Source organism: Setaria italica, chromosome IX (genome assembly GCF_000263155.2).
Source record: "Setaria italica strain Yugu1 chromosome IX, Setaria_italica_v2.0, whole genome shotgun sequence".
NCBI classification, from domain to species: domain Eukaryota; kingdom Viridiplantae; phylum Streptophyta; class Magnoliopsida; order Poales; family Poaceae; genus Setaria; species Setaria italica.
Window position 1 is genome coordinate 6,226,276 of NC_028458.1, and position 11,836 is coordinate 6,238,111.

At 43.0% G+C, this 11,836-nt stretch overlaps 2 protein-coding genes across 3 annotated transcripts; one reads left to right on the forward strand and one right to left on the reverse strand.

The window, feature by feature from the left end:
- The first annotated feature begins 2,427 nt into the window (after positions 1-2,427).
- Positions 2,428-6,957, forward strand: LOC101770526 (glucose-1-phosphate adenylyltransferase large subunit). The gene is made up of 15 exons (XM_004981808.4): positions 2,428-2,772; positions 2,888-3,001; positions 3,150-3,323; positions 3,440-3,532; positions 3,658-3,741; positions 3,826-3,881; positions 4,090-4,183; positions 4,543-4,655; positions 4,821-4,893; positions 5,261-5,341; positions 5,578-5,664; positions 5,836-5,940; positions 6,071-6,177; positions 6,269-6,329; positions 6,564-6,957. Exons 1-15 carry the CDS (start codon positions 2,596-2,598, stop codon positions 6,663-6,665), a joined length of 1,521 nt encoding a protein of 506 aa, XP_004981865.2. The 5' UTR covers positions 2,428-2,595; the 3' UTR covers positions 6,666-6,957.
- A 338-nt stretch (positions 6,958-7,295) lies between these two features.
- LOC101771204 (GATA transcription factor 19) lies at positions 7,296-11,096 on the reverse strand. Of its 2 annotated transcripts, none has more exons than XR_002675625.1 (8): positions 10,832-11,096; positions 9,660-9,746; positions 9,460-9,575; positions 8,625-8,741; positions 8,386-8,491; positions 8,116-8,176; positions 7,940-8,016; positions 7,296-7,648 (listed from the first exon to the last, which is right to left on the reverse strand). XR_002675625.1 is itself a non-coding variant. In XM_004981810.3 (8 exons), exons 1-8 carry the CDS (start codon positions 11,018-11,020, stop codon positions 7,579-7,581), a joined length of 831 nt encoding a protein of 276 aa, XP_004981867.1. In that variant the 5' UTR covers positions 11,021-11,095; the 3' UTR covers positions 7,296-7,578. The 2 variants fall into 2 exon arrangements, 1 of the variants encoding a protein (XP_004981867.1); XM_004981810.3 differs by having other exon boundaries at positions 8,108-8,176; positions 10,832-11,095.
- Between the last annotated feature and the right edge of the window lie 740 nt (positions 11,097-11,836).

Sequence of the window (11,836 nt, forward strand, 5' to 3'; positions counted from 1 at the left end):
TAGGCGGGGTAGATAAAAGCAACATCTTGTTTTTTTTATAATTTTATGGAGGGGGGTGTCACCTTATTAGCAGGCAATGACAACGGACTCGAAAAAAAAAATGGGGGGGACAGGCAAAGGCTGAGTTCTGAGAATCCATCTGGAGGATTCATATCCTTGACTATGTGCTCCTGGATATGCGGGGGGGCCGGGGGGGGGCCCCCCCCCCAAAAATAAAAAAAACCGGTTTTTTTTTTTTTTTTGGGGGGGGGGCCCCCCCCCCCCCCCCCCCCCCCCCCCCCCAAAAAAAAAAAAAAGTTTTTTTTTTTTTTTTTTTTTTTTAAAAAAGCCCCCCCCCCCCCCCCCCCCCCCCCATTTAAAAGTTAAAACTAAGCTGACAAAATTAGTTAGCGTAAAGCCGTAAGGGCCAACGGGACAAGTTTTGTACGTGACTAAGGTCAGCTACCGCTCCTTCAGGTACAGAAGTTTCAAGTCTTCTTCACACGTATATACTCTCCACGCACCTACACAATATACTTTAATTTCAATAAGTATTCCTCAAATTATAGATGCACATTGATAAAACGATTTATAATTAAGATACACTACTTAGTGTTAAGACGCTATATTGCTAATTTGCTGGTCAACATTGGATCTTTGGTTTTCTTAGTAAGAGGCAAGCTGATCATCCATTTTTATACCGTGCTTTTTATTAGCAAGATGTAGTTTTATACACCTTAAAAAATAAAAATATTGTTTAGAGTATTTCATACTTTTATTTTGTATTATTATTTATTTGGTAATACTGTGTAAGGCTATATATTTGTATACATATTTCTAGAATCGAGATACATCTGGGCTAGTTAAATTATCAAAACATCTAGTCGATACATTTTGGGTATTCGGGAGTGATCAGTAAAATCTAACCATGATGTCGAATGTTGCTGGGAGTGTTTAGGCCCTTAGGGAAGTTTCTAGTCATGAAGCCAGTATGGTTATTGAAACTTGAAAGATATAACTGCATGTGCGTTGATAGTATCACTTGTGGCAGCCCATAGAAAAAACTCAAACCTTGTCAGATCAAGGCCAGCGTATAGTCCTTCCAAAAATTTTGCAGCCGGACATGTCATCCGGGTGCTAGCTGAGGCAAAATGCTCCAGTGTATAGCTAAAGCAAAAGCAACCTTTTATCCTATAAATAATTATGACTAGCAGCTTTTTCCTCCCATACATGTAGTAGTCAAGTAGTAATAATGAGTAAAAAAGACTACTTTATTTGAAGCACTAGGTGCAAAAACAAGCATCACTACCTTAAAACTCACACTGGAGCTGCTCTCGTTCCTTAACAAACAATATAATGTTATTGATTGGACTATCTCTGCATAGAAATTTAAGATACGATGGAATTGTGATATATTATGGAATTAGTTTTATGATTAATATATAAGGCATGAATATTTCATTGATAGAGGAAGGTAGATGAAGAAGAGGGATGTGTAGGTGGTTGCCTGGTTGGAGATGGAGGGTGAGGAAATGTTTTTTATTTAATATAAGTTAGTATAGTAATAAATTCACATAAGTACATAGATACGCAAATGATCTCTCCTATACGTACAGTTGTACCTAGCTGCAAAAGTTAGTCGTACGTAATTATATTATCACTAGAAGCATTACAAACATATTTTTTAGCTACTTTCTAAAAAAGTGATTTCTTCTTTTAACGGAAATTTTGTTTGTTAGTAAGCAGTAAAAACTAAACCACTTTGTCTGATTAACACCCAGTAGATGCGTGTCGAGGTCTCGAGGATGCTGCTGGTTCGTACGCCACATGCCGATCGAGCTGGGCTTTCGGCCAGTGTCTTCTTCCTGCCGGTCCCCATTTTAGTCGTCGGCCGATGACCATTGCCGAGTGAACAATGCTGCCCTCCCGGCTGCTACCCTCTCTGTACCGTCCACCGCTGGCCAACCTACTCCGGTGACCGCGACCGTGTGAGAGCGCGCGTCCAAGGCTCACACAAAGATCTGGAATATGCCATCGCCACCGGGGGCGAAGCTCCGGAACGAGCAGTCCCGTTCCGTGGCTGGTTGCCCCGCCAGGCCGTGCGGTGGGCCCGTGCAGTCCCATGGCCATGAGAGGCACGGGAGCTTCCAATCCGAAAAAGAAAGGGGAAAAGAACAGCGGGCGACGGATGGACGGGAGCGGCGACGTGTGGACGTCAGGCCTCGCGCCGGATAGCGTCGCGGCTGACTGGGCGAGCCAGCGAGAGAAACATCTCCTCCTCCGCCCACCGGCCCAGGAGCCACCTTGCACTCTCTGACGGCTGCGCCCCACGCGATGTTGGGTCCACAGGTCAGCCATCCGGAGTTGTGGGTTAGTAGCAGGGGGGAGATTTTTGTTTTCGTCGTCGCCTTAGCCCCCTACCTTCTTCCGCTCCACCGTTCTCCAAGCCGCTGCCGAGCGCTGCTGCAAAGTTTTGAAACTCACGGGGAGCTCGGAGACGCGACGCCCGCCGCTTCTCTCTCTCTCTCTCTCTCTCTCTCTCTCTCTCTCTCTCTCTCTCTACCATTGTCGAGGAAGAGAGCGCAGGAGCGCCGGGTTCAGCGCCGGCTATCTGCGATGATGGACCTGCGCGTCGCCGCCGCCGCGCCCGCTGGGACCGGCGTGCGCGTGCTCGGCGGGAGCGTCGCGCGCGTGCCGCCGCGGCCGTGGGCGCTCCGCGGCAAGAGGCGCCTCTCCGTGCGGATGTCCGTCGCGACCACCGAGGCCGCCACCGCCGCCACTGCCGTGGGCGCCGTCAGTGCTCTCTCACTCTCTCTGTTTACGGGTCCTCGTTCTTCCTCTCGGTTGCCCCTCTAGCTAGCCACGACTCACGGGTGCTTCGGTCGGGTGGGTGTCTACTGTGTCGCAGTCCGAGGACCAGGTGCTGGAGTCGAGGAACGCCAAGACGGTGGTGGCGGTCATCCTCGGCGGCGGCGCCGGGACCAGGCTCTTCCCGCTCACCAAGCGCAGGGCTAAGCCGGCGGTGAGTGAATCCCACCTTGTTCTTCATCTCCTCCACAAAATCACCAGAATGTGGCGCGAATTGGTCTTGACTGAGGGTTTAAATTCGTGGAATAGGAGGGAGAGAGACACAGGCCGTCCTAACTGTTGACTGTTGATTCGCATTTCAGGTGCCGATTGGCGGCTCGTACAGGCTGATCGACGTGCCGATGAGCAACTGCATAAACAGCGGGATCAACAAGGTGTATATCCTCACGCAGTTCAACTCGATGTCCCTCAACCGCCACCTCTCCAAGGCCTACGACTTCAGCAATGGCGTGGCGTTTGGAAACGGATTCGTCGAGGTGCGAAATGCAGGCTACGTGTGCACTCTAGGGGATGACGACCAGGCCACAATGATTTGTTGTGATGATCTGGAAAGGGGGGTATTTGACACGCGGGGAATTCAACTGTTTTTCAGGTTCTAGCAGCAACACAGAGGCCTGGGTCGGAGGGAAAGAGGTGGTTTCAGGGTACCGCTGATGCAGTTCGGCAGTTCGACTGGCTTTTTGATGTACGTTCTTTGTTCAGTTTATCATTTTTTTTGCGGGGGCAGTTTATCGCATATCCATCTTAAGATTCTGCTGAAAAATACAATGTCGTTCCTTGTGCAAACTGTAATGCCCTTTTTGTTTGCAGGATGCCAAAGCTAAAGACATTGAAGATGTTTTGATTCTTTCTGGTGATCACCTCTACCGTATGGACTACATGGACTTTGTTCAGGTCACTACCACAGATAAATCATCTCTCCCATTTGGCTGTTCAAGTAATGCGTTTTTAATTAGGTTTTTGCAATTTAATTTGCAGAGTCATCGGCAAAGAGGTGCAGGCATCAGCATCTGCTGTTTGCCAATTGATGGCAGGTGACTTTCTGTACATTTCAGTAGCCAGTACCCACTCGGGACTGGTCGAGTGGCTTTACATACAAAATTTTTAGATTCATTCAATTTTCATTGCTCTGTTAAGGCAAAGTTTGATTTGGAGCATTTGCTAGACTCTCTTTCATGTGTTTCCACATCTTTATTTGGTCCTTGTGGATGTGAGCATGAATAACTCTCTTTTATATGTCAGCCGGGCATCTGACTTTGGTCTAATGAAGATAGATGACACTGGAAGAGTTATTTCATTCAGTGAGAAACCAAAAGGAGATGAATTAAATGCAATGGTAGGTTTGATTTTTTCCCCAGCCAACTGTAATGTAGTTCTTCTGCTACACAGATTAGAAACAGTTTTTAGTTGTCTCAATGTGTCACCAGGTAGTACTGCACAAACGAGAGTGAGCATCACAATAAAAAATGAAACAAAAGTTCATGAGGCATTACTTATTCATTTTTGCAGCAAGTTTTTTTTTAATGGCTACGGAAGGGGAGAGAATCCCCCACCTGATTTTCATTCCATTGGCCCCAAAAACGGCCCGTTAGATAGTCACAGAGTTACAGCATTTCCATATGGTTTACATTGCCATAACAAACAGATTACACCATGTATTGCATACGGCAGCTTCGTTTCATATGTTTTTTGCAGCAAGTTGATACCACGGTGCTAGGCTTATCAAAGGAGGAAGCAGAACAGAAACCCTACATAGCGTCAATGGGGGTCTATATTTTTAAGAAAGACATACTACTAAACCTTTTAAGGTATGACAATTCAACTCATTGGATCTCATAAAAAGGATCAGTAAATGATATATTTTGTTACCATAAAGGGGATTTCAAATACTCATTTTTAATGTTAATGTTTTATTCACTCAATAGTTTAACTGCTAGTCGATCTTAAGCTGTACTGTATCATCGTTAGGTCAGATGGCGTTTCCCCACTGCGAATGATTTTGGTTCTGAAATAATTCCTGCTTCAGCAAAAGAAATCAACGTAAAGGTATGTATATGTTTGCATCACTGTTATTCACATTTCTGCTAATTGTCTGTCAAAAATCAATGTACCATGCATGCCAAGGAAGTACTACCTCCAGACAGTTTTATATGACGTTTCAGACAACAGAGCAAAACTTTAAGTCAAAATTGCTGTGTGAACGGCATATAAAGCTGATTGTAGGTACTACGATGTTATAATGTTTCAGCAGCACCTTTATTTCCCTTTAAGTTACAGTCAGGTAGTGAAGCTTGCATAATTAAAAGCATAAGCCCGGCACCAGCTTTGTTATGTATTAACCCTGTGTGTTATAGTATTTTCCTTAATTCTGCACTTTATATCATGGTGGAATGCCTAAATTGAGTTATTTCAGGCATATCTTTTCAATGATTACTGGGAAGATATTGGAACCATCAAGTCCTTCTTTGAAGCAAACCTTGCCCTTACTGAGCAGGTATGCCTTTTATAGTTACTGCATAGTGCATACTGCTGGAAATCTCATTTTCTACCACTTGGCTTTAATATTTTGTATTTTTCTAGAAAAAGGCTACCGAAGGGAATCCCTTGTACTACACACGTTCATTCATGTTCTCAGTTTTGGCACTGGTTTTCAAACATTCATGGTGTGGTGGTGATAATGTGAAAACTTGAACTCTTTGTAACTTGTGTTCACACTTTTGTTAAACGCAGCCCCCAAAGTTTAGCTTCTACGATGCTGACAAACCAATGTACACATCACGGAGAAATCTACCACCATCTATGGTCAACAATAGTAAGGTACTATGGTCTCAATCTGTACTAGAATGGCTCATCCGGTCCTCCTCTGTTTTGCACCATTTTTTGTGTTCCCATATATCATTTATTTCACATGTATTTTGAATTAGCAATCACGCGTCATAATTCTATCCGGTTGCTATGTAGCCTTCTAACACTTTGGTGTCATTGCAGATCACTGATTCAATCATTTCCCATGGATGTTTCTTGGATAACTGCAAGATAGAACACAGTGTGGTTGGAGTCCGTTCTCGGATAGGCCGCAACGTGCACCTCAAGGTCACATCTCTTTCTTTCTTGGTTGTATTTCATTGTAGGAACATAGAGAAACAAGTATTAAGCGTTATATAATTTATTGTAGTGTTCTATAGTTAGCGGCTAATGTGTCGTTTCATCTTTTTCCCTGCAGGATACAGTAATGCTCGGTGCTGATTACTACGAAACTGATGCGGAAAGAGGAGAACAGCTTGCTGAAGGAAAGGTTCCCATTGGGATTGGGGACAATACGACGATTCAGTATGCATGCATATTTTACTTTGTAGCACTGGCTCATTTTTAGACACAAATCTTTTGTTCACTCCTAACGCGTTCCTTTTGTTCCCTGCAGAAAGTGTATCATAGACAAGAATGCGAGGATAGGGAAGAACGTGACGATCTCCAACTCTGAGGTATGGATCTCTGCTACCTCTTTCATTCCGTAATAGTACCAATGACTACCAGATTAAACGGTGTTTGAAGTCACCAAGAGCAGCAACTTGCAACAAATTAAGATGGCCACGATGTATATATGTTACCGCGAGTTACAGGATACTATTTGTTTTTGCTATCAATGTCACAACTCTTCAGAGAATGTGCCATCAAACTCTAAACAAAATCTGGCTGGCTGCTGGACCTTTTTGCAGGGTGTAGAGGAAGCTGATAGAACATCCGAAGGCTTCTACATCCGATCTGGCATCACTATCGTACTGAAGAACTCAATAATCGCTGACGGATTGGTCATATGAGCTGAAAAAAAGCTCACGAGACAGGCATTTGCAGCATAAATAATCATAGGAGTCCTTTGTAGTTTTACAATAAGATGTGATGTGCAGCATTCAAGAGCTTCTGCCTGTCTATACAAAGATCATTTTTGTTTGCAAATCTGCCATGTCTCACCATGTTGCACATGACTAAAATACTTGAGACCATGAACATATTCTGCGTTTCAGCATTTCAGTTTTACTGGTTCTTGGACAATGTACACAAAAAGCTTTTACCACGTTTAAGTTGACAAGATGGTACCTATGTTTTTTTCCAGATCCGTCGTGTAACCAGGTTACGAGTTGCTTGTGCCAAATTCAGTTTGCTTGATCAGATATAAACTTTAGTTAAACAGGTGCAGCAGTAACATAATACATTTTAAGATCAAAATAAATTTATGTAATGAATGACACACAATTCATACATAATTCAATGGTAACTATCCGATGAAAATGATGTTGAATTTTTTTTCTGATTGCTTGTCTGAATTTTCAATATTATGCCAGCTTGTCGAGCCATAATCCAACCGCACCGTACACAACATGATTCTTTTATAAAATAATTGCATTGCCACTGATGAAATAACTATCAAAATGATTTTGCAACAATAAATAAAACATTGTTCAAAAAATGCTTTGTGCCAGAGTATTCAGAAGAACATTTCGAGTTTATGCCCAGTCGCCTAGTGAGGTCAAAACAAGGTAAGGACTGCATTATTGTCAGCAATCAAATCGTACAATATGAATCGGGTAGGAGATAAATGTGGCAGCCCAATGCGTGCATTTTTTTGGCAATGGAACTGCTTTGTTAGTTTCTCTGCCTTATATGTCATCCTAAACTCAGGAGTTTCTGACAGAAACCTATGTCTCAATTTATGTACACATGTTTAAGCATTTGTCATGAAACTGACTTGATATCTTCTTTGGTCGGTGGGAGTATGTCCAGCTTCTGCTCCTGTTCTAGCATCCTGACCAATAAATTAGAAGGTTTAGTGCTAGTGTTAATTAATTATATACAAAGTAGGTTTTGGAGAGACCTCGTCTCAGAGTAAAAGAAAAGGCCCTCTAGGCAACTATCATGTACTGATAAACCAGATGAAGAAAATACATCTAAACTGTTTCATGAGAGTTTGTCCCTCACTGTCTAAACTTATCCAAAGAGATCTTGAAGTTTACATTTGCTGATTTGCACAGCAGACCATACAACATCAAACAGCTTCCAAACTATGATTTCAGATACAGTGAAAAAGCATGCTTACATCCCGGAGTCAGTTTTGACTGTGGCTTGATTATGCTCCACAGGAAGAACAGTCGAATTTTTGTCATCTGTATCTCCCTGCACAAGTAAATAAGTTTCATGTTCAGATAAACTTTGTTTCAAGAAAAAGCACTCAAATAAAAAAGTTTCTATTACAAAGATGGCACACCGTTTTACTTGGATTGGCAGGATGCTGCAGAGTCATTTTGGGGGCATTAATAGGACTTCTTAGAGTACCCTGAAAAAAAATTCAAAGGTTAACTAGTAGGAATGTTACTAGTTGGGCCCACAAGCACGAGTTTATCAGGTAATCTGTTGGCCAAACAGAATATCTTTATCAGAAAGTTGGTGAAATTAAGGAGAATGCTGCTTTTGCTTTGACATGAGGAGAAAAGAGAAGGCACAAAACAGGACAAGAGGTGCTAAGATTGGCATAGAGAAAGATACCTTATTTGCCCACATTAGGCCACAAGCATTACAGAGGGACCTTGGACCAGCTGGGCCCCGACGCATTGCTGGGGTAAGTCTTGAGCTGATGCCACAATTTTGGCAACTAGCAAAACATGCCAACATTAGTCACTAACTTACTATATAAAGCCAGCAACCTTCTGCATATGAAACTGATGTAACATGATTTGCACATACACCAGTCACACAGTTCATAATTGACAAACATGACAACTCACTGGGTTTCTCGAAAATGATCATCCTCGCCGTTAGGTGGAGAGCCACAAGCTACAGAAGAACACGCACCATCACCAAAATCTGATCTCCCAGCAAATTGGCCTTTACGCCGTTTCATCCTGACAGTATTAAAGAGTTTGTGCAATGTATGAAACAAAATAATTTACAACAAAACACTCAATAGCAATCTTTTGAATGCAAAATATAGTTATGCAGTGGCTATGGTAGATACTTCACTGAGTTTGATATCTAACTGAAATAAAGTGTTTTGAGCATTCACTTTGATTATGATAACCATGAACGTTTAAATATTTCTCACTAAAAAAGGTAGTCTTGTAATGTATCAGAGGCTCAGAGCACGTTATCTTGAGTAACATGCCAGTAGTGCACAATACTCCAATAGGTAGATTCCACGATGCAGATCAACAGAGTGATGTGAGAAAAGAAAATAAGTAAATGCTGGACCTAATACCAAAGAATATTTTCACATTACGAATGTCGAAGGTGCAGGCTTTGGTGTTGGTGGTGGTGATAGCAGTGTCAAACACAATCAATCCCACAATAAGCTGATAATTTCTCCAATGTGGAGTTGTGGACACATGCAGGCCAACTAATGCAGACATTCTTGCAATTTATATATATCTCAAATCCTCGAAAACAACAGCACACCTATGTTTTAACCAAGAATACTTTTAAAATTTCATTATGCGTGGACTTTATAGAATGTTAAATATGCATGCGCCATGTGAATCTGTGATATGTTATGATGGTTAGATTCTGTGCAGCATCATTATATATCATCACAACACGTAGAAGTGGTACGAATCCTGTCCATACTTTTGGGCAACCTCCTTGCGCACATTGTATCTAATCCTTTTATCGAAACATCTTTCCTTTCTCTTCTCACGGAATCTCATTAAGGAAGCAACCCTTCTAGCGGCCACAGTTGTACTCTGCACATATGAGACAAAGCTTCAGGAGAAACTGGAAATAGTTATACAAATCCTTACTGCAGACATTTTGTACTGAGTGGATACCTTCTCATCATTTGCAGTGGGAACGGTCATGTTTACTAAACCGGATGGAACCTCGTACCCTCCAAGTACTAACAGAACAGCCTGAACCTGTTCAAATGGAAACTTTCAGGATACACTTCCCCCCTAGGTTGATTTTCTGGATATGGCACTCCAACACGCTTGCTTACATGTGGCCCCAGGATACACGTGTCAGTGAACAATCTAATCGCCATATACACAAAAATAAATTGATAATGATTTAGGCATATAGTAACGCTCAGAACCTTTAATATGGTTGCATCGTGCTTACTTCGTTATTGTACATGCCAGTGAAGCTTTCTACTACACCTGGCTTCATCAGGGTTCATGATTGCATCTACAACCATTCTCCTTAGTAATACTGTATTCAAGGAATTGAGCTAGACCAAAACAGTAACACCTTTTAAATGGAAGACAGGCAAAACCAACTTGTAACTTTCAGACCAAATCTTATGCTTCTGATTTGAAAAACAAACTTATGCTTCTATTGCATTTTTGTTCAGCAACAAATTAACACAAGTACAAATATGTTATTAGAAGATCTATACTCCACTTTTCAGCAGACACGTGACTTTACTGCAGGACTACTATAACATCACAATACATACAGAAACTGTCTAATCTATCAAGAAATGCGCCACTATTAATCGAAAATATCAAACAAAAAAAGTACGATTCAGCATGCAAGCCCGATTCCAGTAGAACAGTATAGCCAAACAGATCGAAGAATTGTCAAACCTATTCAGAACAACATAAATCCCTCCCCTTAAGAGATCGACCAATAGCAGCGTCGTATAGCACGCATTCTTCGGCGCAATTCAGCAAGCGAACAGAAGGACATCAGCAATTTGCAACAGAAAATAAAAAACCGAGACCAATACAGCCACAATCGATAATCAATTACCCTTGATATTCAATTAAGAGCATTAGAGGCACAATTTGATTATGTGTAACCCAACAGCACAGCGCCTCCAGAAAACTCGAACAATATTTGCCAATAAAACGCATATTCCCGCGGCGCAATTCATCGCCAGCGCAGGCCATGTCCGGGCACAGGAACGCCGACCACGGCAACAAGTCAACGCACGATACCGAGACCAACGGGCAGAACCGAGCGGGGGCGATGGAATTCAGGAGGGTGCAAGAGGCGCAACCTTTTGGGGCGGGACGGGGTCGAAGACGAAGACGTCGCCCTGGTACACCATCGTGAGCTGCTCCGACGCCGCGCTCATCAGCGCCTCCGCCGCCGCCGACGCGGAGGCGTCGCCCCCGCCGGCAGCGGCGGGGCCATCCGCCGGGGTTGGCCGGGGATCGTGGTCGTCCGCCGCAGGCTCCGCCGCCATCGGCTGGGGATCGGACGGTGGAGATGCGCGGACGGGCTGGGTTTGAGCGCACGTGCGGAGGGATGGACAGGAGCCGCGCACGTGTACCGTGCACATACATATACATAGCCGGTGTACGTGTCCGCCCCAGGGATGTTAGAAGGCTACGCGTTCTGGCTTTTCCGCTTCTAAAGCAAAAACTGAAGTCAGGTTTACGCTTTCTAGATGAGTTCGCGAATGTTACAATTTTACGTCTTCCTGATGATGTAGCGTGAAGTCGGTTTGTTATAAGAACTTGAGATGAATTCGTGAGGTTGCGGTTCTGAAACCTTGACCAGGTCCTCGCTTGCACTCTCTACAGCTCGAATCCTGCATGAATGTTCCGAAATCGTAAGGTGACTTGATTTTTGACCGAAAGATTGTGACCAAACTTTGAATAAGTTTGGACTGTAAGGTACATTGTCATTGCAAGGTTTAGATGGACATGTTCATCTGGTTTTGCACATGGACTCTCAAAAAGAAAAAATTGACATACACAACGATATGCACAATCACCTAACGTTCTGTTTCTTGGTCAGGATTCCAGAACATGAAGGCAATTTCATGACAATACTCAAATATCATTGTTTCAAAAAAAAACTCAAATATCAGTATATTCAGAGACTGAGACTGACTTTCCCAGAGAACTCCAGACTTGAGGATGGCACATTGATGCAGAGATGGCACATTGATGCAGAGAAACTAACAGAAGCAGTTCCATGGCAGAAAATGATGCGTGCCACATGTATCTATATCATCCGTGTACACCATTCTATACAATTTGATTGGAGACAGTAA

Coding starts and splice junctions, on each gene's coding strand:
- LOC101770526 (XM_004981808.4), top strand. CDS start 2,596: ATGATGGACCTGCGCGTCGCCGCCGCCGCGCCCGCTGGGACCGGCGTG. Junction 2,773..2,887: donor CCGCCACTGCCGTGGGCGCC/GTCAGTGCTCTC, acceptor ACTGTGTCGCAG/TCCGAGGACCAGGTGCTGGA. Junction 3,742..3,825: donor ACTACATGGACTTTGTTCAG/GTCACTACCACA, acceptor TTTAATTTGCAG/AGTCATCGGCAAAGAGGTGC.
- LOC101771204 (XM_004981810.3), bottom strand. CDS start 11,020: ATGGCGGCGGAGCCTGCGGCGGACGACCACGATCCCCGGCCAACCCCG. Junction 8,177..8,385: donor GCCTAATGTGGGCAAATAAG/GTATCTTTCTCT, acceptor ATTTTTTTTCAG/GGTACTCTAAGAAGTCCTAT. Junction 8,017..8,107: donor CTGCCAATCCAAGTAAAACG/GTGTGCCATCTT, acceptor TTACTTGTGCAG/GGAGATACAGATGACAAAAA.